The sequence below is a fragment of the Bos taurus genome, chromosome 6 (assembly GCF_002263795.3).
Source record: "Bos taurus isolate L1 Dominette 01449 registration number 42190680 breed Hereford chromosome 6, ARS-UCD2.0, whole genome shotgun sequence".
Classification (NCBI taxonomy): domain Eukaryota; kingdom Metazoa; phylum Chordata; class Mammalia; order Artiodactyla; family Bovidae; genus Bos; species Bos taurus.
The window spans coordinates 71,734,829-71,760,946 of NC_037333.1; the positions used below are offsets into that span (position 1 = coordinate 71,734,829).

Below are 26,118 nucleotides of genomic sequence, written 5' to 3' on the forward strand. Positions count from 1 at the left end.
GCCTGTTAGGTGCTTTCCTGTACTCTGGTGGGCATGACAACATGTGTCATCTCAAATTGGAAGGGACTGTGGATTGGGAGCAACTGACCAAAAGATGGGGGAACTGTGAGGAAGTCTGGTAGTGATAGGGAACAGTGTCTGGTGTTAGTGGGGTCAGCCATAAAGTAAGCATTTAGTTTCAAGGACAGCAGCTGTCTTCTGCCCAAAATGACATGATGATTTTAGGCATTCCTTATTCCTGGCTGTATAGCTCCAGCCCTCTATAATTCTGCAAGAGACTTAATATTCTTTTAAAAATTCACTCTGGAGGAGACTGACCATGATGGCAGTCAGTCATCTTGAAAGACCCTGAGCTTATCTCCTTTCACAGGCACACCAAAATCACAACTATTTCCAGAACATTTGATGATAACAACCGGAACCTACCAAAAGATCTTACACAACTTAAGCATAATGAGCCACAACAAAATGGATAAATGGTAATATTCAAGATATGGTCAAGTCCTATATCTTTGGAAAGAAGACCCACAAATGGGAGAATAATTATATCAGAAAGGTTCTCCCAAAGGACTACAAGGTCTGAGCCTCAAAATTGGGCTCCCCAGACCAGGGGTCCTGCACCAGGAAGATAAGCCCCCAGAGTATTTAGCTTTGAAAGTCAGTGAGGTTTACTTTCAGGACTCCCAGAGAGCCAGGGGAAATAGAGAATTCATTTTAAAGGGCACATATAAAATCTCACATGCTCTGGGACTCAGGGCATAAGAGATAATTTGACAGAAGCCTAGGTCAGACCTTCCTGCTGATTGTGGAGTCTTTCAGAGGCAGGAGGCAGCTGCAGCTCACCCTGGGGACGCAGACACTGGCACCAGCCATCCTTGGGAGTTTCTTCTACCACATACGCACTGGTATTGGCAAGGGCCTTTGTGGAATCTTCCTTTTAGTTTTTAGCCCCAAGATGTAGCCCTGCCTGGCTCTACTGTTCAGGGAGCCAGCTCCAACCTCTGGACCGGCCTCACCCAGGGCAGCAGCAGATCCAAGATAGCCACAATCCTGTAGCCTGAAGTTCCACCAGCAGCCCAGGCCATGTCCTGGGATGACATGGGCCTGGGTCCTTGCCCTGCCCACTAGCAACCCAATAAAAGCTTTGGGATATCTGAGATCCTGTACCCAACTGCATGATGAACGAACTGCATGATGAACGAACAAGATAAAACCCCACAAGAAGAAATTAGTGAAGTGGAGAAAGGCAAATACCTAAGAAAGAGTTCAGGGTAATGATCATAAAGATGATTAGAGAATCTGGGGGAAAAAATGGGTACACAGAGTGAAAGTTAAAAGGTTTTTAGCAAAGAGTTGGAAAATATAATGGAGAAGGAAATGGCAACCTTCTCCAATATTCTTGCCTGGAGAATTCCACGGACAGAGGAGCCTGGCAGGCTACAGTCCTGGGGCCGTAGAGTCAGACATGACCGAGCGACTATCACTCACACTAAAGATGAAGAATAACTGCAATTAAAAATACACTAAAAAGAATCAACGTAGACTAAATGGTACAGATAAATGGATCAGTGACCTGGAAGATACAGTAGTGGAAATCACTGTTGCTGAAGAGGAAAAAAGAAAAAGAAATGAGGACTGTATAAGAGACCTCTGGGGCAACATCAAATGCATTGATGTTCACATTACAGGGGAGAAGAGAGAGAGAAAGGGGCTGAGAACATATTTGAGCCATAATAGTTGAAAACTTCCCTAACGTGGGAAAGGAAACAGACATCCAAGTCCAGGAAGTGCAGAGTCCCATATAGGATTAACCCAAAGAAGAACACACTAAAATACTGTAATTAAATGTTAAAAATTAGAGAATATTAAAACCAGCAAAGGAAAAACAACAAATAACATAGAAAGGAACTCATAAAGGGCTATCAGTTGACTTTTCATCAGAAACTATGTAGGCCAGAAGGGCAACATATTTAAAGTGATGAAAGGAAAGCCTACAACCAATACCCTACCCGGCAAGGCTCTCATTCAGATTTTACGGAAAGATTAAAATCTTTTCAGACAAGCAAGAGCTAAAAGAGTTCAGCACTACCAAACCAGCTTTACAAGAAATATTAAAGGATTTTTCTCTTAGTAAAAAAGGCCACAACTAGAAAAATGAAAATTACAAAATGAAAAAGCTCATTGGTAAAAGCAAACATTCAGTAAAGGTAGGAAATCACCCATGCACAAAGCTAGTAGGGAGGTTAAAAAAACAAGAATATGGACGTATGGACTAAGAGTTGGACCATAAAGAAGGCTGAGTGCTGAGGAATTGATGCTTTCATACTGTGGTGCTGGAGAAGACTCTTGAGAGCCCCTTGGACAGCAAGGAGATCAAACTAGTCAATCCTAAAGGAAATCAACCCTGAATATTCATTGGGAGGACTAGTGCTGAAGCTGAAGCTTTAATACTTTGGCCACCTAATGCGAAGATCTGACTCACTGGAAAAGACCCTGATGCTGGGACAGACTGAGGGCAAGAGGAGATGGGGGCTTAAGAGGATGAGATGGTTGGATGGCATCAGTGACTCAATGGACATGAGTGTGAACAAGCACTGGGAGATGGTGAAGAACAGGGAAGCCTGGTATCCTGCAGTTCATGGGGTGGCAGAGAGTTGTACACAACTTAGAAACTGAACAACAAAAAAAGATATCAAAAACAGTAATTATGAGGGGAGGAAAGTAAAAATACAGGATTCTTAAAATGCATTTGAAATTAAGAGGTCAAGAACTTAAAACAATCTTGTATAAATACAGATTGCTATATAAATACCTCATGGGAATTACAAGCCAAACATCTATAATAGATACACAGAAGAAAAGGAATCCAAACATTAAAGATAGTCATCAAATAACAAAAGACAGAACAACAACTACAAAAACTACCCCAAAACAATTAACAAAATGGCAATAAGAACATGCATAGCAATAAACACTTCAAATGTAAATGGATTAAATGCTCCAAAAGACATCAGGTGGCTGAAGGCAAAAAAAAAAAAAAAAGGAATCCTGCCTATAGGAGACTCAGATTTAAAGACATACATAAGTGTCTTTAAATATAAACATAAAGTGAAGGGATGCAAAAGGTATTGAATGCAAATAGAGATAATAAGAAAGCCAGAGTAGCAATACTTATACCTGATAAAATAGATGTTAAAATAGAGATTGTTGGAGGAGACAAAGGACACTACATGAAGGAGGCTAAACAATACGCTACTAAAAAAAAAAAAAAAAAAAAAAAAAAACAAGGGATTACCGAAGAAGTCAAAGAAGAAATTAAAAAAGAATACCCAGAGACAAATGAAAATGAAAAACAATGATCCAAAATCTATGGGACACACCAAAAGCAGCTCTAAGAGGGAAGTTTATGGTGATACAAGACCTCAGGAAATGAGGAAAATCTCAAACCACCTAATGTTACAGCTAAACTAGAAAAAGCAAACAAAACCCAAAGTTAGTATAAGGAAACGTATCAAAAAGACTAGAGCATAAATAAACTTTAAAAACAATAAAATTATCAATGAAACTAAAAAATACTTCTTTGAAAAGATGTTAAAAATTGATATACCTTTAGTTTGAACTCATCAAGAAAAGAGAGCACAAACCAACAAAATCAGAAATGAAAAAGGAGAAGTTACAAACATCACCACAGAAATATGAAACATCAGAAGAGATTCCTACGGAAAACTATATGCTAATAAAATGGACAACTCAGAAGAAAGGGACAAATTCCTAGAAATGTACAATCTGCCAAGACTGAACCAGGAAGAAACAGAAAATATGAATAGATAAGTTACCAGTAATGAAACTAAACCAGCAATTTAATAACTCCCAATAGAAGTCCAGGATTAGATGGCTTCACAAGTAAATTCAACAAAATATTTAGAGATGAATTAACACCTATCTTTCTCAAACTATTCCCAAAAAATTGCAGAAGAAGGAATGCATCTGAACTCATTCTAGGAAGGTAGCATCACTGTGATACTAAAACCAAAGATACTACAGAAAAAAAGAAAAAGAAAATTATAGGCCAATATCGCTAATAAAGATAGATGCAGAAATTCCTCAACAAAATACTAGTAAACTGAATCCAACAATACATTAAATGGGTCATAAAACATGACTAAGAGGGATTACCCCAAAGATGCAAGGACTTTTTGGTATCTGCAAATCGATCAGTATAACACTACATTAACAAACTGAAGAATAACAACTGTATGATCACAAGAGATGCAGAAAAGCTTCTGACAATATTCAATATCCATTTATGATATAAACTCCCCAGAAGGTGTGTATAAAGGGAACATACCTCAACATAATAAAGGCCATATATGATAAACACACAGCTTGGAGAAGGCAATGGCAACCCACTCCAGTACTCTTGCCTGGAAAATCCCGTGGACAGAGGAGCCTGGTAGGCTGCAGTCCATGGGGTCGCTAGGAGTCAGATACGACTGAGTGACTTCACTTTCACTTTTATGCATTGGAGAAGGAAATGGCAACCTGCTCCAGTGTTCTTGCCTGGAGAATCCCAGGGACAGCGGAGCCTGGTGGGCTGCCGTCTATGGGGGTCGCACAGAGTCAGACATGACTGAAGTGACTTAGCAGCAGCAGCAACATCATACTCAAAGGCGAAAAGCTGAAAGTGTTTCCTCTAAGATCAAGAACAAGACAAGGATGCCCACTCAAGGTACTTTTAATCAACACAGTATTGGATGTCCTAGTCACAGCAACTGGACAAGAGAAGTAAGATGGTTGGATGGTATCACCACTTCAATGGACATGAATTTGAGCAAACTCTGGGAGACAGTGAAGGACAGGGAAGCCTGGCATGCTGCAGTCCATGAGGTCACAGAGTTCGACACAACTGAGCAACTGAACAACAACAAACTGGAAAGGAAGAAGTAAAACTGTCACTGTTTGCAGATGACATACTACACACAAAATATCCTAGACACCATCAGAATACTACTAGAGCTCATCAATGAATTTAGTAAAGTTGTAGGATACAAATTAACATACATAAATTGGTTCCATCTCTATATACTAAAAATGAGTAATCAGAAAGAGGAATTAAGTATATAATCCCATTTACCACTGCATTAAAATGATTAAAATACCTAGGTATAAACCTCCTTAGTGGTAAAATACCTGTATTGGGAAAACCATAAGGCACTGATGAAAGAAACTAAAGACAACACAAAAGATGGGAAAATATACCACATTCAGAGACTGGAAGAATTAATACCAAGGAAACCTACAGATTCAATGCAGTCTCTATCAAAATACCAAGGGCATTTTTCACAGATAGTTTTAAAATTTGTATGGAAATACAAAAGACCCTAAGCAGTTAAAATATCCCGAGAAAGAAGAACAGATCTAGACAAATCAAGCTCCCTGACTTCAAACTATACTACAAAGCTACAATAACAAAACAGCATGGCACTGGCAAAAAACATCAACAGAACAGAACAGAATAGAGAGCCCAGAAATAAACCCACACATTTACAGTCAATTAATCTATGACAAAGGAGGCAAGAATATTAAATGGAGGGGAAAAATCTCTTCAATAATTGGTGTTGCAAAAACAAGACAGCTACATGTGAAAGAATGAAATTAGAACCTATATACACAAATTAATTCAAGATGGATTAAAGACATAAATATAAGACTGGAAACCATAAAACTCTTAGAGAAAAACATAGGCAGAACAGTCTGACACATATTGTAGCAATATTGTTTTGAATCTGTCTCCTAAAACAAAGGAAATAAAAAGCAAAAATAAACAAATGGGAACTAATTAAGCTTTAAAACTTATGTACAGCAAAGGAAACCATCAACAAAATGAAAAGACAACCTACTGAATAGGACAAAATATTTGCAAATGATATGACCAACTTGTGGTCATATCCAACATATATAAATAACTCATACAACCCAACATCAAAAGAAAAAAACCTGATTAAAAACTGGGCAGAAGACCTGAACAGATATTTTTCCCAGAAAGGAAATGCAGATGATCAACAGGCTCATGAAAAGATCCTCAGCATCACTAATCACCAGGGAAGTACCAACTCCAATGAGATATCATGACAGACAGGTCAGATGGTTATCATCAAAAAGAACACAAACAACAAATGATGGTGAGGAAGTGGAGAAAAGGGGAATCCCCTGTTGAGGAGAAACCTAAATTGGTGTAGCCACTGTGGAAAACAGTATGCAAGTATCTCAAAAAAGCTAAAAATAGAACTACCATATGACTCAGCAATTCCACCACTCTTCGATATATATTATCTGAAAAACAAAAACAACAAAAACAATAGTTCAAAAAAATATATGCATCCCACTGTTCATAGCAGTATTATTTATAATTGCCAAGATATGGAAGCAATTTAAGTGTCCATCAACAGATGAACAGATTAAGAGGATATGGTGTATGTATACAACGGAATACTGCTGCTGCTGCTGCTGCTGCTAAGTCGCTTCAGTCCTATTCAACCCTGTGTGACCCCATAGACGGCAGCCCACCAGGCTCTCCCATCCCTGGGATTCTCCAAGCAAGAACACTGGAGTGGGTTGCCATTTCCTTCTCCAATGCATGAAAGTGAAAAGTGAAAGTGAAGTCGCTCAGTTGTGCCTGACTCTTATCGATCCCATGGACTGTAGCCCACCAGGCTCCTACATCCATGGGATTTTCCAGGCAAGAGTACTGGAGTGGGGTGCCATTGCCTTCTCCGACAATGGAATACTACTCAGCCATAAAAAGAACAAAATTCTGCCATTTGCAAAACATGGATAGATTTGGAGGGTCATTATGCTAAATGAAATGAGTCAGAGAAAGATAAATATTTTGTATGATATCACTTTTACATGGAATCTAAAAAAATAGAACAAGCTAGTAAGTCTAACATAAAAGAATCAGACTCACAAATATAGAGAACAAACTAGTGGTTACCAGCGGGGAGAGGGAAGGGAGGAAGGGCAAAAGAGTGGTAAGGGATTAAGAGGTACAAACTATTGTGTATAGAATAAATAAGCTACAAGGATATATTGTCTAACACAGGGAATACAGCCAATGTTTTAAAGGCACATAACATTTAAAAACTGTGAATTTCTATATAATACTTATATAATATTGTACATCAATTATACTTCAATAAAAAATACATAATATTGTATATCAATTATACTTCAATAAAAATACTTTCTATTTAAAATAGCCCAAATTTACCTTCTATTGCTTGCCACCAAGAACTCTGGCATGTTTGATATTTGAGATTCTACTGGTGACTGAATGAACAAATCAAATGATACTACAGTTGTCTGCAGAATTAGGGGAAAGGTCAGCAACACAGTGTATCGCTGGAGTTGGCTGGAATGCTGGGGGCCATATCATTGACTGTCACTGTTCACTGGCTTCCTTGGTTCTTCTCAGTGTAGTCTTAGCTCATGGCTCCCTCGTTACATGTCTTCTCCAGTAGACAGCCAGACTGATGTGGCTGCTCAGGGCTCCCATGGCTATAAAAGCAGAAGCTACCACAACTTCTTAAAATTTAGGCTCAGAAAGTGGCATAATATCACCATCACTGCATTCTCTAGGTTACAGCAAATCACAGGCCTAGCTCAGGCATAAGAGAAGGGGGAAGCACAGAGGGCATGGCTTCCAGAGAAGGTACAGTTTACTGGGGGCAACTTCAGTTCAGTTCAGTTCAGTTACTCAGTCGTGTCCGACTCTTTGCGACCCCATGAATCACAGCACGCCAGGCCTCCCTGTCCATCACCAACTCCCGGAGTTCACTCAAACTCACATCCATCAAGTCGGTGATGCCATCCAGCCATCTCATCCTCTGTCGTCCCCTTCTCCTCCTGCCCCCAATCCATCCCAGCATCAGAGTCTTTTCCAATGAGTCAACTTTTCGCGTGAGGTGGCCAAAGTACTGGAGTTTCAGCTTTAGCATCATTCCTTCCAAACAACACCCAGGGCTGATCTCCTTTAGGATGGACTGGTTGGATCTCCTTGCAGTCCAAGGGACTCTCAAGAGTCTTCTCCAACACCACAGTTCAAAAGCATCAATTCTTCGGCACTCAGCTTTCTTCACAGTCCAACTCTCACATCCATACATGACCACAGGAAAAACCATAGCCTTGACTAGACGAACCTTTGTTGGCAAAGTAATGTCTCTGCTTTTGAATATGCTATCTAGGTTGGTCATAACTTTCCTTCCAAGGAGTAAGCGTCTTTTAATTTCATGGCTGCAGTCACCATCTGCAGTGATTCTGGAGCCCCCAAAATAAAGTCTGACACTGTTTCCTCTATTTCCCCATCTATTTCCCATGAGCAGTAAAATCTAATAAACTGAAAAATATAGGTGTAAAAAATATTAGTCAATGTTCATGTATCAAAAATTGAGAAAAGAAGGTATATCAACTTGAAACAATACAGAGTATATATATATATATTATTCTACATTGGTACTTTGTTCATTTAAAAATGTTAAATTAAGGAAACTAATTTGATAAATAGATCCTATCTTTGACAACATTTAGTTATGATTCTCAGTAAAAATGAGTGAATGGTGTTGATGTTAATTACATCACAGACTAAGTTTTTAACCCACCAAGTATATTTTGATCTTTTTTCCCAGAGGTCTTTTATAAAAAAAACCAAAGTAGGACATCTATAGAAATTAGAAGAACATCGATATTCCTTTAATTAATAATTATAACAGGCATTAGGATGTGTTTCATTCTATAATTCCTTGTAAAAGCATCTGTTGCTCCTATAAGGAAGTAAAGTATGGTTGTTTTCCAATAAAGTGTAATAGACAAGTTTCTTAAACAAAATATAATCTTTAATATGACTATCCACAAGCTCAGTAATATAAAATATTTTCAAATATCTCATGTATATTCTAAGGACTGCACTTCATTACCTTTGTCACCCAATACATCCAGACAATAAACATAATTATTTCTACATCCAATAATAAGCATTGATTCCCAGACCACAGGAGAAGAGAAAACTTCTCCAGGAAGTTCATACACACTTTGCAACTGTCCACTCTTAGATTCCAAGATCCACAGTTTCCCATCAGTAGATGCCGCTGCCAGTAACATTTCACTGTTATGGTTGTGGTTACGGAAAACAAAAGGCGTTGAATACACTCTTGAAGTAGTTTCAAATTTCCACTGGAGGTGACCTTTCATACTACAACAGTAGATAAAGCAGTCATGAGAACCAAAAAATATTTCTTGCTCTGATGCTGAGGTACATGGGGATGAAAAGATTGGTTCATTGGTAGAGAATTGCCAAACCTGAAGGGTGATAAAGGCAAAAACAATTCATTCATCTCATTTCAACAATTCTGTAGATTAAAGCTTTATGAAATTCTTAATAAAATGTGAGAGATGTAGGCTACTGAATGGTAAATATACATAGAGAAAATAATAGCTTTCTCTGAAAAGTAGCACCCTCAGATTAGACCTCTGTCCCAGTGGTAAAATCAAACATAAGAAACACCAGTGCCCTTATTACATAAATCACCACTATGCAGAATATAAATTCATTTCAAACCTCATCCAAAAGTTATTATTAATATGTTCAGAGACAATGATTTCTAAGATAAAACTGCACTGAGTTTCCAGTGTATCTTATTAAAAACTGTATCTTACTCTAGTCTCCTGATGTAGGAAAAAGGAGGTAAGTAAGCTGAAAAGAAAAGTTTATGTGCAATAAGTTGAACTAAAGCTTTAAACAAAGAGCTATGAGTTGTGTGTCTACACTGTAGATATACACTATTTGCTTACTTCAAAGCTACTATAGATTACCCTGTCAGCCAATATTTTAAAACTCACATGAAGAAGAGGCATAAGTCTAAGGTAATGTTCACAAATCCATAGTAGCAGCAAAATAAAAAAGTGGGTATATTCATGATACATGGTATATAATCTCAATTTTCTTCCTGACTTGGACAAAATTACTTTAATCTTTCTCTGGCTTATTCAGAGAAGAAAAAAAAAAGGAGTAAGAACCTTTGCCTCTTCTAACTATTTAGAAATCCAAAGGTGAGAATATATACAAATTATTATTTTTTTAATTTTATTTTATTTTTAAACTTTACAATATTGTATTAGTTTTGCCAAATATTGAAATGAATCCACCCCAGGTATTCATGTGTTCCCCATCCTGAACCCTCCTCCCTCCTCCCTCCCCATACCATCCCTCTGGGTCATCCCAGTGCACCAGCCCCAAGCATCCAGTATCGTGCATCGAACCTGGACTGGTGACTCATTTCATACATAATATTATACATGTTTCAATGCCATTCTCCCAAATCTTCCCACCCTCTCCCTCTCCCACAGAGTCCATAAGACTGTTCTATACATCAGTGTCTCTTTTGCTGTCTCGTACACAGGGTTATTGTTACCATCTTTCTAAATTCCATATATATGCGTTACTATACTGTATTGGTGTTTTTCTTTCTGGCTTACTTCACTCTGTATAATAGGCTCCAGTTTCATCCACCTCATTAGAACTGATTCAAATGTATTCTTTTTAATGGCTGAGTAATACTCCATTGTGTATATGTTCCACAGCTTTCTTATCCATTCATCTGCTGATGGACATCTAGGTTGCTTCCATGTCCTGGCTATTATAAACAGTGCTGTGATGAACACTGGGGTACACGTGTCTCTTTCAATTCTGGTTTCCTCAGAGTGTATGCCCAGCAGTGGGATTGCTGGATCATAAGGCAGTTCTTACAAATTACTTTCTAAATAAAAAATATAAAGTGAACTTAATAAAAGATTTCATCACAGGACTTCGCTGGTGGTACAGTGGATGAGACTCTGCCTGTCAATGCAGGCGACATGGACTTGGATCCCTGACCTGGGAATATTCCACGTGTTGCAGGCAACTCAAGTCCATGCGCCACAACTGCTGAGGCTGTTCTCTAAAGCCCTCAAATCACAACTATTGAGCCCCTGAGCTGCAACTACTGAAGCCTGAGCATCCTAGAGTCTGCTCCTGAAGAAGAGAAGCCACTAACAATGAGAAGCTCACGCACTGCAACAAACAACAGTCCTGCTCACCACAACTAGGGAAAGCCTGCACACAGAAAGGAAGATCCAACACAACCAAAAGCTTAAAAAAAAAAAGACTTAAAAAAAAAAAGATTTCATCACAAAATAACTGTCACACAGAACAAAAGAAACTGCTAGTGTATAAGGGGCGAAAGCAGAATAAAATGCACCCAGACGCAACCATAGCCATCAATGGGCTAACCTATGCCGGAGCTAGCACACTCAAGTCCATAGAATAATCCTCAAATCAAAAACACAGACGTTGTGCCATAGTCACTTGTGGGTGAAGAAGTAGAGATTATTATCCTAACGCCTAACGAAAGATCAGGGGCCTACCCTGCTCCCCTGATCACTATACCCTGATCACGAAGTTGAAGACGGAACCTCCATACAAAGTAAATTGGGTTCTGTAAAAGATTTTGGTTTTCATAGAAAAAGCAGGGGTTTATTTCAATTTTCACAACCTGAATAGAGGTTATAATTAAGTTGGCTAAAAAATGGTAACATTTTTTACATTGGACAAAGAGGATGGCAAAATTAAAACAATGGATAGAATCTTTTAAATCTATTAGAGCATCATTCAAAAATTTGAAAATCCACAGGCTAACAATTAAAACACAACTAGCTTTCAACACGATGGGTCAAAAAATGTTGTGTAAAACTTTACTTTAGTCGTCACCGACTATTATGCTTTTGACAAAGATAAGTAAAACAGAACTAGACATTTTTTACCTGTTCTCCAAAGTGAGTAAAGCAGAGTAAATTTCCATCTACACAGCCAATAAAAACATACTGTAGGCAACACCGTGGAGAAGAAAAGAGTGGCTTTCCACAGGAATGTTTCCAAAGTCTGTCCCCAGTGGCCTGGCATGGGCAAAACGTAATTCATAGCATTTAAATCATTCTACTCATCAATTACTTTTATAAAACAAATTCATAAACCTCCCAGAGGTAACATCAGAAAATGCTACAGTAGCATGCTGACTATAAGTGAAGCTTATATATTATAGCTTGATTATAAATGAAGCTACTGTACATATACAAAAATTAATGAGTGCTATTTATGAGAACTGAGATAAAAACCTGCAATAAAACCAGGAAAGAAATAACTAGCACATAAACTCTATCCTTAGAATGGACACAAAGTTCTTGATAGAACTGAGAACATTCTGCCAATTTAAAAAACTGATAAAGGACATAACACAGAACTTAGATTTTTCTCATCACTCTAGACTTCACGTCAATCATTTTAGTGAATTCTGATCCAGTACTGTGTGGACTGTATCTAGTTGAGATCTACTTCGAATTTTCAGAATTCTAAGCAAAGTAAAAAATATTAAAGAAAAATAAGTAATAAAATCAGTAAATATTATTTTATGCCTACAGGATTTATAGCCAGTAAAAGTCCTCCCAGTGTAGCAAAATACAAGTGAGATGGAATCAGGCTCAAACAAGGAGAAGAAAAAACAGTTCCTCCACATTTCAACTTCCAAACACACTTCTTCTTCTGTAAACAAGAAAGTAAAATTTTAAAAGAGCAAAAAAGAAAGCAAATTAATTGGTTTCTGAGGGTGATTCACAAAATCAATATATCCTGTCCCTTTTAAAGTTACGTGTGTCTACCTCGTTAATATAATTTTATATTTTTAGTATAAAAGTAATACATATTTACTGCGGAGGATCAAGTTAGTATAAAAAGAAGGCAAAAGGCAATACCCAGAGATTACTAACATTTTAGCATTTTTGCCTTGTGATCTTTTTGGCACACACACATACATACAGTTTAATATACCTGAGATCATTCTGAATATCATACACTTTGTATATAATTTAGCTCACTTATTCTGTAAAACTTGTTAAATATTATTGGATCATATCCCATATGAACATAAAATACTCTCTCTCTACCCTATTTGTAACTAATTTCTTGGTAGTACAAATAACTTGAAAATAAGATATTCTGATGCTTACATTTATCCACGTTTCTGATTATTTTGCCACGATAGATTCCTAGAATTTTACTGAGTCAAAGGATATGAAATTGTTACCTATTCAAATTGTCAAACTGTCTTCCTCAAAAGCTTACTTCCCACAACTCTCATCAGCATTTAATGTTACCCTCTAAGCTAATAACATTTGCTTCTCTACCTTTAAAGTTTTAAATTTTCATTCCTTTGATTCTTAAACATTATATAAATTTATATACATTTACTAGCCATTTCTTCTTAAGGGTCCTGTCCATTTATATCCTTTGTTGAATATTTTTCTATCTGGACCTTTATATTTTTCTTATAGATTTATATTTACTCTTAATTTAATTTATACTTATGAGCTTTAACTATGTCATATTTGTTTCAAAAATTTTTCCCAACTTTTAAATTTTATAATTCTTAAATTTTAAAATTTTATGTAATTGGGTTCTTATATAAAATATTGATATTTTTGTGATTCTTTCTATTGTCAATAGTAAATTCTAAGTTCTTTATATTTCAAAACTCTGAGCAGCAAATTTGTGAAAATTTGGTAAGGAAGTTAAAAATATCTTAAGAGATTAAGGCTGTTAATTAATCCCTTAATCTTCCCAGATCACAAACTTGGAAAATAGTTAATACCTGCTCCCCTAGTCAACACCACCTGATAATTTCATGCTCTTCCATTTATGCTTATGGTGTAAAGCTGACAAACTGAATTCTTACATATATATCCAAAGCGTATGCATGCTGGTCATGAGATCCAATGTAAAGAAGTCCTGTGGTTGGATCCATGGTTGCTGAGCTTTTGACAGCATCCTCAGTACTAAACATCCAGTATTTTTCTCCACTATTACTTTTCAGAACATAAACTAACCCATTATAACAGCCTGTTGGCAAACAAAATATTAAAGATGAGATTTAGATATGTCACTGGAAAATAATTATTTGGCTTAAATCATGACAACATATATTTGATGCTCTTCATGTGTATTTAGGCTCTATGTTTGGCTCAGATTTACATTTCAGCAAAACAGAAATGAACAGTAACCACTTATGTAAAAAAACCTTTTCAGTAAGTACACCTTACATTTTCAAGGTACTGAGAAGTGCTTTACTACCAAGAAAACAATGAACATGAGCAAGCCGCAGCAGAAAGAGGCTGTGCCAGACCTGGATTCAGATCTTGTCATGGCCATCCTTTGGGCAAATCATCTAGCATTGCTGGGCCTCAGATTCTTCTTCTGCTGAATGTGGATACAACTACATTCAGGGTTATTGTGATAATTAGGATAAATGCCCAGTACATAAAAAGTGTTCAATAAATGCTAATATTGGGACTTCCCTGGCAGTCTAGCCAAAAAAAAAAGAAGAAATGCTGGGCTTCTCTGGTGGTCTAGTGGCTAAGAATCTGCTTGCCAATGCAGTGGACACAGGTTCCATACCGGGTTGGGGAGGATCTCAATACCACAGAGTAGCTAAGCCCATGCGACACAACTACTGAGCCTGTGCTCTAGAGCCTGGGAACTGCAACTACAGAAGACCATGTGCCCAAGAACCAGTGCTCCACAAGCGAAGCCACTGCAATGAGAAGCCTGCACACCACAATTAAGAGTAGGCCCCGCTCACTGCAACTAGAGAAAGCTTGTGTGCAGCAATGAAGACTCAGTGCAGCCAAATAAATAAATAAATCTTAAAAAGAAATGCTAATATTAACAATATGAATATTCACTGGAAGGACTGATGCTCAAGCTGAAGCTCCAATACTCTAGCCGCTTAATGTGAAGACCCAACTCACTGGAAAAGACCCTGATGCTGGGAAAGATTCAAGGCAAAAGGAGAAAAGGATAGCAGAGGATGAAATGGTTAGATGGCATCACCAACTCCACGGATGTGAATCCGAGCAAACTCCAAGCGATAAGTGAAGGACAGGGAAGCCTGGCGTGCTACAGTCCATGGGGGTCACAAAGAATCGACCACCACTCAGGAACTTAACAACAAATGTTTACTGACCTTTTATCTTATGGAGGGTACTACTGTTAGAATTTTATTCCTATTAACTCATGTAATCCTCACAGTGAAGTATGACTATATGCACATTTTATAGAGGACAAAATTAAAGCACAGAGAGTTAAGTTATAGGACAGTTATGGGCAAAACTACTCAGGTAGTAAGTGGCAGAGCAAGGATTTGAATTCGAGAAGTCAAGCTCCAGAGCCTGTTGTCTTGACAACTATAGTAGACTGATTTTTCCAAACTGCTGCTTGGATGAGAAGACAGAGCAGGAGTCTCTGACTTGCTGTGGCCAAAAAAACCCTCCTATTGGAAGTGGGAGTGGTCAAAATCTACAAAGTATAGATCACTCAAGTTTCTGGAGTGCATGTAAGTCAGGGGAAGTGAAATCTAGGCATTGGCCCAACACTCCGGGTGGTTCCACCTATGATTATAACCACTGCTGCCCACTTGAGGCTCAATTTCCAGAGTATCTGCTGTACTTTCTTCTGGCAGTTACTGCTCAGAAGGGAAAGGACAGCCTACTTAGTGAAGATGAAGAGAAATGTCCTATATAGTGGAGTACGCCAGGAATGGCACCCCACTCCAGTACTCCTGCCTGGAAAATCCCATGGACGGAGGAGCCTGGAAGGCTGCAGTCCATGGGGTCACTGAGGGTCGGACACGAATGAGCGACTTCACTTTCACTTTCACACCAGGAATAGCTGGTTAATGAGAACATTCTTTCGGTTTGGCTCCAGAAGAAAATGTTTTGTGACCTTAGGTTAGGCAAAGATCTCCTGGATATGACATCAAAAACAGGATCCATAAAAGAAATTATAAAGTAGACTTCATTGAAATTAAGAACTTCTCATCAAAAGACACTGTTAAGGGCCTTCCTTCACGGTCCAGTGGTTAAGACTTCGGGCTTCCATTGTAGGGGGCATGGGTTTGATCCCTGGTCAGAGAACTAAGATCCTGCAAGCAGGAACAAAAAGCAGATCAGTGGCTGGTGGTAGGGATAGAAGGAGGAATAACTATAAAGTGAAACAAAAATTTTTTGGAGCAACGGACTCTTAATTGTGGTAGTGGTTACATGATAGTATGTATCTGTCAAAATACAGAACTGTATACCACTGTGTATAAACCATACATTAATAAAAAAATAAAGTACTAAGTGATAGTTACCAACACTGACTTGGATATTTGAAAACTGCTGAGAGTGAATCTTTAAAGTTCTCATCCCAGGAAAAGAAAACGGTAACTGTGTCCGGTGATGTAGGCTAACTAGACTTATTGTGGTAATCATTTTGCAATATACATACACATCAAATCATTATATTGTATACCTTAAACTAATAAAACGTCATATGTCAATTACATCTCAATAAACCTGGAAATTAAAAAAAAAAAAAAGGACTAAGTGACCACCATGTGCCACAGGCTTTGGGTAGACACTTGGAATGCAAACAATAACCTCAATGAGCTGACTTTCACGGACTAGGGATTACTCATATTCATATATATAACTGAAAGTTTCCTGTAGCAAAATTCTCAAAATATAGGTTTTCAATAGGAAAGGATCAAACTTAGATTCAAGTAGATCCTAGCCAGGATAACTTTAGTAGGGAGATATATTCCTAAGTATTTAGACTGAAAAGCTTTGGTAAACAGATTCCATGAGCACTAAAGTAAAACTTAATGTAGTTTGGGGGAGGGGTAAAAAGAAAGTGATAGTCAAAGAGACATTATATTTGAACCCTGGTATCTTTGTAAAGTAAAAGTCACCTGCACCTTAGGGAAACAGAGTAGCAGGTAATAGCTAATACTCAATGAGCACTTAGTCTGTCCCTGAAAAAGAAAGTAAAAGTGTTAGTCGCTCAGTCTTTTTGCAATCACATGGACTGTAGCCCGCCAGGCTCCTCTGTCCATGGATTTCTCCAGGCAATACTGCAGTGGGTCAGCATTCCCTTCTCCAGGAGTTCTTTCCAACCCAGGGATTGAACCCAGGTCCCTTGCATTACAGGCAGATTCTTTACTGTCTGAGCCACCAGGTATGTACTAAAGGATTCACAAGCAATTATCACATTTAATCCTCTCAGAAGCTCTATGATCATTGTGGTAGTTTTAAAATATACCCACATATTCTTTGATACTCTTCCTTTCAAGACGTGGAGCCAATTCCCCTCCCTTTGAGTGTGGGCCAGACTTAAATGATGTGCTTCTAATAACAGAATAAAGCATGAATTATGATTTACAACTTTAGACACTAAAAGTACTGCATTTTTCCTCACTCACTCTCTTGGATCACTCAGAGAGAAGCCCATGGGGCAAGAAACTGAAGCTTCCTGTCAAAACTCAGCAAAGAACTGGTCTTGTGTTAGCCGCACTGTAAGCCATCTTGGAAGCAGATTTCGCCAGCTCAAGTCAAGCTTTCACATGGTTGCAGCCACAGGAGAAACCCTGAGCCAGAACTTTCCACTAAGCTCCTCCTAAATTCCTGATCCACACAAACTGTGAAATAATAAATGTTTATTGCTCTAAACCATCAAGTTTGGGAATAATTTGTGATGCAGCACCATGTTTTATTTATTATGCCCATATACTCATGAGAAAACTGAAGTTCTAGGGAGTTCCACAACTTGTTGAAGGTCACAGAGCGGGTAATAGCCTTAGAGCTAGGTTCAGACCCAGAAACTCTGACCCAAGGCCCACACTGTGAATCAGCATGTAATTATTATTCTTTGACAGAAACCAAACCCACTAAACACAGGTTTTTTAAATTTAACTTGGCTCTACTGATATTTTCATATGGTAATTCCATTTAACTCTATAAACCTCAAATTCAGAAACTTACCCACTACAATAAAGTTTCCACACTTAGATACACATGCTGAGGATTCAATGCGATCTCCTAAAATCTGTTCCCATTTCACCTTTCCAGAGTAAAGATCAACTGCTATCATTCTATGAGAATGAGAGCCAATGTACACAGTTGCAGATGACTTATCAATAGCTGGTATTACAACCAGAGGTGAAGCATCCACACATTTGCCTGTGTCTGACCTCCACCTCACACGAAACTCCATTTTCTCAGCCCTAATCACAGGTGTTTCCTCTTCAGAAACTTCCACAACACAGGATGGATCTTCTGACTTCCCAATAAGAGGTGGAGTATTTAGGCTTTCTCTATTTTGAATGTCAGTCTGTGAATTTAAATCAGAAGAATAGGTTGAAGGGCAATGTCCCAACTTAGTTAAATACTTATCAGTATTCAAAGACAAAATCTGATTCCCTCTGCTCAGTGCAATAAAAGCATTGATCTCCTTGTCACAATTTAAAGGCATGACAGTTTCCTGATGTAAAGATTTTCCACTGGTTTCCTCTTGAGTAACGTTGAATTTTCTTTTCATGGCATGATTCTTGCTAAGTGTCATATCTTTATCTGAAAACACTGTTTGAAGGATGTGATTGTAAATCCGTAAAATAGAACTGCTGAGAATAATTTCCAGAAGCCCAGGTACTGATGTGCCAACAAGGTTTTCAATCTCATTGAGAAGCCGTATGGATTTCAAGGAATCTCCACCACTATTTAAGAAGAGTGACTCATCAGGAATCTTCAAAGCATCTTCTGAGAGACTCAGAACAGACTACAGATTGGAGAAGGGAGAAATACATTGATGTTCAAGGCCTAAAATCAGCATTTACACTAATATAAGTGACAGTACTTACATTAATGAGATGAACACAAAACACACAAAATAAATTTTAACATGATTTTCTATATAGTAAAGGAGACCCTCATCATCCTACCAACAGTGTGACAAGCCTACCCTAGGACTGCAAATTATACTTCCCTTTAGAGCAGTTTTCCTACCCATACAATAAGAAATGAAATTATAAAAACATCTGATTTACTAATTATAAAACCCACAGGATAATAACATCTGATATTTCTATAATATAGGGATAGTTATTTTCATTAACTTCACATATATATATATATCAGAACTATTTTCCACGAATCTAAAAATGAAGTGGATAATACTTTTATTTAGATACTATTTTTCAGATAAGACTATACAAACACATCCTTCTTTAAGAAAACTCTGTATTTTAAGAAAAATTACACTGACCTATAAATCAAAGGTAAATATATATATTTCAAAAAAAGTTTTTGATTGTTTTATATATATGTGTGTGTGTCTATATATTTATGTGTGTGTGTGTATATATATTTATATATATATATATATAAATAATATAAATTCCCTTAAGCAGAAACATACACATCATTGAAACTTCTGGAATAACGATGTTAAAGCCTTTAAACCACAGGCTGTGGTACAGCAAGATTGGGCTATTTTTTCTACTCTGACAAGTATAACTATACTCAACTACCTTGCTTAGGAAAAACTTACAGCAAGAGAAGTTTTGTCTACTTGTGCCTTTTATGACTACTACCTCACTTCTAATAAATCTCTAATTGGGGAGCTTAATCTAATCTTGCATTACAAAACCTAACTTTTATTTTAATACAGATTGAATAAACAAAGCTATGCTACTTAATATCTGGACAGCAGTTAACATTCTTAGAAAATTTTATCAGACTTATTAGGATGCTACATTCCCCAAAGATATACAATGACTTCTTTATAACAACAAATTTGTATCTTAAAAGTTGTACCTTCCACAAATGGTGTAATTTTTCCCAAAGTTCCTCTTTTCCACTGAGCTTACACTCAGACTTCAAGTCTCTGTAGTTTAAATATATCTTATTTAACTCAGAAACATCAATTTTGCCTTAATATAAAAGAAAAAAACAACTTTTAAATTTCAACTTGAACCCTTCATATCTTCATTAGTCACAATAGACACATTTTTCATTGTTAAGGTTAGAAATCCTATAGAATAGTTTGTCATACATAGATAATCAATAATAAAGAAAGCAGCCCATGCTATCCAGAATGTAGTAAGTATCAGATAAGAAGAAAGGAGGGGCTAATGTTCATCTCATTTAAAGAGTTAAAGAAATAGCACTATTTACTAAGCAATCACCACATTTTGAAATAAATATTAAAGATGAAATTGGGAAAGTAATAGAATTTGGTGATTAAGAGTACATGTTTTGAAGTCAAACAGTTCTCAATAGAATTTCAACTCTAGCAATGTGATTTTGAGAAAATTACTTAACCTCTTAAGCCTTATTTTTCACAGCAGTAAATGGGAATAATACCAATTACTCACAGGATTTTCTGAGATAAAATGAATTACTTTTACAAAGTATTTAACAAAGGGTCTACCACAATATATATTAGTATTACTTATAATGATAAGGATTTAAGTGGTCTTTAAACTAGTTATGAACACAATTACAATCATTTGGCACTGAAATAAAGCAGCTTCAAATTATTTTACCATGAGATGTAAATGGCAGAGAATTAATTAACACAAGCTCATCTGGGATGGCATGACTTGGAAGATGTTTCTGCAGTTCTTCAAAGATGTGATCCTTTACTAAATCATTTTTAGTCACCATGAACAAAATCAATTTTTCCTGGTTATACCATGTAACTGCACAAGACTCCACTTGTTGAAGACCTTCAGCAATCTATGAGAGAGATTATCCAAATCTGCCAATGAGGACATTTAAAAATAAACTTCCTAAATGCTCTAAAATCAACAAATCAAATTCTGGAATTCCCTAGAGATTTAAAAAATAATATTTCCTACCATCACTATTACCAGCACATAGGGTTCTTAATGTTTTCCAAAAACGATAGCTCCCAGAGCAAAATAAATTTACTTTCACAGTTATAAAAATCCATTTTGTCACTTATTTAAAAAAAAAAGACCACTCTCTTCAACCTGAGAGTAAAGTACACAATGAATTATCCATGTCTTCTATTGTAATTCATCATTAATACAAAAGTCTTAAGTCTAAATAATACTGATAGAGAACCCTGGCAAAGCAAATTAGTTATGGCTGCCTCTAATACCTATGTATGTTAATAGATATTTAATATTTGAACAGTTTACCTGTTGTACAAGTTCTATGTTAAGACGTTTGCCATGACGTTTGATCTGACTGTCCTTTCGTCCCAAGAAAAATATCTCTCCATCTTTTATAGTCACAAAGTCTCCTGTGGCTCTCATTGTGCCAAGTGGTACCGTCACTTCGCCATCGAGAAAACATACTCTATTTCTGCCACCTTCACAAGATATAAACACCAATGTAATAAAAATATTTAGGGAAAATTAAAACCATGAAATCAGAACATTTTCAAAAGCTCCGTTACTAAGTTTAAAAGTTTTAATATATATATAAAATTGGGGACTCACTTTTAAATGTTATCTGATAAAATTATATACAGTAACAACCTAGTAAAATAAGCACAGTGATAAAATTTATTTCTAAAAATATATATGTGATTAAGAACATTTTAAAAATAATTTTAAAAATTTAAATATTCTAATTAAATAAAATTCAGGCTATAAACAGAAATACAAACAACCAAGTTACAGTTCCCAAATTGCTTTTCTATCTTCCCTTAGAGTATTAGACACAGTTATCTAAAATAATCATGTGACTTATTAAATGTTTCATTGACTGTGATGATGAGACTAAAAATTACCATCACTGAAAAAGAGTACTAGACTTAAGAAAAACTGAGGAAAGAATAAAAACACAGACTTTTTTCCTTGGAAAAAAAAAATCATTCCCAATCAACAAATGTAGAACAACCTAAAAATACTTGGCCATTGCCTTCTTGAATTGTGAAACCGTTAGTATCTCTGACTTCAACTACTGTTCCAAGCAGTGGGAATCCCAGTTGTACAGGCAATTCACATCTATGAAAACACAACAACCCAAACCAAGTTTTAAAATTTTCTCTTGAATAAAATATTCACCAATATATTTAAATCACATTGTTCCAAATGAAGAAAAAAAAGTTTCTGTTATAATTCAAAGACTCCCTGTGGAAAAGGTTAGGTGGAAAAGTTATCTGTTTAGTTACAAAAAGCTTTAGCAGAATCTGTAGTATCAGTTTTCTGAATTCCCAGCATAGAATTCTAGATAAAATAGTGTTTCTAAAATAATGACTCCAGTGCCTATCAAAAACACAATTTGTGTTAAGACACTGGAAAAATACCCTCTCTCTACTCTTCGTAGTAACAGAAACCCGTACTTCAAAGTAGAGTTAAGAATCTTCTCTGGAATCCTGTAGAAAGTCGCCCAACTTGATACCTCTGTGATGCCATAAATATTAAATATTTGTGTTTTATTGCCCACTCCTCTCCAGCTTTTGAGAACAGTTAATGATGGAAATGCTTCACCACCAAGGGCCAATATGCGAAGAGAGGTACTGGCGGATAAAACAGTTGACTTGATGAGCTGAGATCCAAATCTTCTAAGCAATGTTGGCGTTGCCTGTAAATACATCAAAAATAAACTACTTTTTTCCCCTTCACTTCTTAAAAAAAAAAAAATTGTAGTAATTAGTTCAAAGTTTAACATTGGGAGCTCACATGGAAATCAAGGCTGTGTTTACTAAATGGCAAATTGCATTTGGAAACCTACTGAAGCAGCATTACCTTTTTAATGTTGATATAAATTTGCTTTAGTAAAAAACTTAAGCACAGTATTGTTTCATTATGCAATTTATAGACAAAAAGGTTTAAAGATAAAAACAACAAAATCTATAAAATCAATTTACATTTCCTCTTTCATTATTTCTATGTAGAAAAAGTGTATTAAGTGTTTTTAAAATGTGCTTAAGCAGCACAATGAGTAAAGACTTTAAAAAAGAACTTTATTAAGATAATACTGACATATAAATTATACATGTTTAAAGTGTACAAATTTTGAGATATATTGTTGGTGAAACCATCACCACAATCCAGATAATGAAAATATCCTTCAGCCCTAAAATTACCTATGTACCATTATAATTCTACCCTCCAGCTGGACCCCTCCTCCAGCCAACTGCTGATCTATTTTTTGTCACTTATAGTCAGTTGACATTTTTTAGAGTTTTATAAAATGGAATCATACAACAAGTATTATTATAACCTGGCTTCTTTCATTCTGTAGTGAGTGAAAATGCCTTGTGATTCATGATATACGTATCAATAGTTCATTCTTTTTTGTCTCAGTCTATTCAGGGTGCTATGACAAAATACTATAGACTGGGTAGGATATAAAAAACAGAAATGACCCACTGACTTGTCTTATACATGCAGATCTGGACTATGTAAACTACTAATATGTCACTTCAATGTATAACTTTTCAAAAATGTATGTAACGGTGCTTTGACTTCTAACAGGCAGAACAGTCCTCAGATCTTTCTGAAAAACTGTCTCCTGGGCTATAATTCTCAAGCTAGCTCAAATAAAATTCTCTATTTCTTAGATTGACTAATTTTTCATCAACACATTTTATATTTCCTGAGACTTGTTTCATGGCCTAGCATACACTCTATCCTAGGAAATGTTTAATTTACTTGAAAAGAATGTGTACTCTGAATTTGGTGGATAGTGCTCTGCACATGGAATTTGGCTGAGAAGGTTCAAGTCTTCTTTATTGTATGTGCACTGATTTCTGTCTAGTTTTTCATTTAATTACTGAAAGTAGGTTATTAAAATTTCATACCATTGAGTCAATTTGTTTTTCCTTTTAGTTCTGTCCATTTTTGCTTCATGTATTTGGAACCTCTAATTTTAGGCAAATATCATCTTGTTTATATAACAATGTACTTCTTGATATACTGACCGTTTTTATTGTTATGAAATGTTTTGTTGTGGATTTCTTGTTTGCTTATTTGTTTGTAACTTGCCAGGCTAAATGTGAATTCTGTCTCCCTTGTGATACGTGGCCACTAATGTTGCTGCTAAGTTGACTTTTAAAATACATATTCAGGAATTCCCTAGAGGTCCCGTGGTTAGGACTCGGTGCTTTCACTGCTGTGGCCCAGATTCAATCCCTGGGGGGGATACTAAGATTCCACAAACTGTGCAGTACAGCCAAAAAATAAATAATAAAATACATATTCTTATTTTCAAGTCTTACTTCCTTAGGGTCACCTTGTGTCTATATAGCTCAGAAGTCAACCAATGTTTGGACAGATTGTCCATACAGATGAATCTGGGAACGGACTGATGTTGGTACTCAGCCACCAAGTTGTGTCCGACTCTTTGTGAACTGCAGAAAGCCAGGCTTCCCTGTCCCTCACCATCTCCTGGAGTTTTCCCAAGTTCAAGTCCATTGAGTCGGTGATGCCATCCAACCATCTCATTCTTCAACCATTGCCCGCTTCTCCTCTTGCCCTCAATCTTTCCCAGCATCAGGGTCTTTTCCAATGAGTCGGCTCTTCACTTCAGGTGGCCAAAGTATTGGAGCTTCCAGCTTCAGCATCGGTCCTTTCAATGAGTATTCAGAGTTGATTTCCATCAGGATTGACTGGTTGGATCTCCTTGCTATCCAAAAGACCCTCAAGAGTCTTCTCCAGTATCACAGTTCAAAAGCATCAATTCTTTGGCGCTGTGCCTTCTTTATTCAAAATTAAGTCATTTTCAAGTCTAATCCAGCTTGTATTTTCCATGGGCCTTTTTGTATCTCTTATGCATGCGTGAAGCCTCAGTGTCAGCCAGCAATGTGCTTGCCCTCCTCACCACTGAAACTTCAGGCCACAGACTCCCAGTTTAAAAACGCAGCAGTTTTTAAAAACATAACCACTTTTCAGATAGTTGTATGTCTATAGTTGATTTCCAAGTGTGGAAATAGCTATTTTTGTCAATTTTCTCCAGCTTTATAGTTGCTTTTTGGGGGAGACGATTTGCCAGTCTCCTCATTTGGCCATAGTCACAGGTTCCATGTAAGTATTTTTAAATGGCTTCTTTCAATAAAAGCTAAAAGAACAACCTGAATTTTAATTCAGGGAGGTTATTTAAGGTTACAGCATGTCAAAATATTTAAGTAGTAGGTTGACCCTACATCCCAGCATGTACTTATTGTTAAGTCAAGTTCTTAACTGTCCCACCAAGAGTCTTATCATAAGGAAAATCTCCTGTCAAAATGATGGCTGAGGGCTTCCCTGGTGGCTCAGTGCTAAAGAATCTGCCTGCCAATGCAGGAGACCTGGGTTTGATCCATGACCCGGGAATACCCTACATGCTGCAAGGCAACCAAGCCCATGTGCCACAACTCTTGGGCCTGTGCTCTGCAGCCTGGGAGCCGCAACTACTGAGCCCATGTGCTACAACTACGGAAGCCCACACACCCTACAGCCCATGCTCCGCAACAAAAGAAGCCACTGCAATGAGAAGCCCACGCACTGCAACTAGAGTAGCCTCCACTTGCTACAACTAGAGAAAAGTCTGGCAACAATGAAGACTCAGAACAGCCAAAAATAAATAAAATCATAAAAAAAAATGATGGCCAGTGGTTCTGTTCTCCATTTTCAATAAGGTGAATCTGAAATATTCTGGCCTAATTTCTAGTGTTAAGTATAATGTCAACTTTGAACTCTATAAATGAACGCACAACTATCAATATTTAGCAAGGTAAAGCACAGTAACACTTTTCAGATACTCATATAAATGGAAATTATGAATTTAGTGGCACAATACAACTCAATATCCTTTGCAACCAATCGTCATAGGCATAAGAAAACAGGACTTAGCAAATGACAAGGGAAAAAAGCAATTAGAAAATGTTACAGTTTCTTCTAAATTGTCTAAGTAGAAATTCATGTAAAAATGCAAAACACTTATATTGATAATTTGGTAGCTAGAAAGCTAAGATTCTGCTCTAACTAAAACGTTTCACTTTTAAAAGGCATCAAATTTAAATAATGTAACATTTTTACCCAGAGTATGCAAAAAATGCCCAAATATACTTTAGGTTTGTGAGAAACCAAATATTGAGCCTTTCTTCACAAGAGAAAACTCCTTACTCCTGAAATAAAGAGGCTCTTAATTTCCTCAAACACTTAGTCCATTTCACTTTAGGGCCTTTCTCCCCAACAATTCAAG

General features: G+C 36.8%; 1 protein-coding gene across 5 annotated transcripts in view; it reads right to left on the reverse strand.

The window, feature by feature from the left end:
* Nucleotides 1-8,722: 8,722 nt before the first annotated feature.
* AASDH (aminoadipate-semialdehyde dehydrogenase) overlaps nt 8,723-26,118 on the reverse strand; it is a 28,840-nt gene continuing 11,444 nt past the window's right edge. For 3 of the 5 annotated variants that reach the window (XM_024993576.2, XM_024993579.2, XM_002688264.7), the window contains 10 exons: nt 22,274-22,515; nt 21,829-21,935; nt 21,123-21,295; nt 20,502-20,694; nt 19,771-19,886; nt 17,941-18,733; nt 13,818-13,981; nt 12,506-12,628; nt 11,854-11,985; nt 8,723-9,354 (listed from right to left, as the gene is read on the reverse strand). In XM_024993576.2, coding sequence (XP_024849344.1) covers nt 8,941-9,354; nt 11,854-11,985; nt 12,506-12,628; nt 13,818-13,981; nt 17,941-18,733; nt 19,771-19,886; nt 20,502-20,694; nt 21,123-21,295; nt 21,829-21,935; nt 22,274-22,515 — 2,457 coding nt within the window. In that variant the 3' untranslated portion in view covers nt 8,723-8,940. Of the gene's footprint in view, nt 9,355-11,853; nt 11,986-12,505; nt 12,629-13,817; nt 13,982-17,940; nt 18,734-19,770; nt 19,887-20,501; nt 20,695-21,122; nt 21,296-21,828; nt 21,936-22,273; nt 22,516-26,118 lie in introns of those variants that run through there. The other 2 variants (XM_024993575.2, XM_010806148.4) reach the window with 2 other exon arrangements.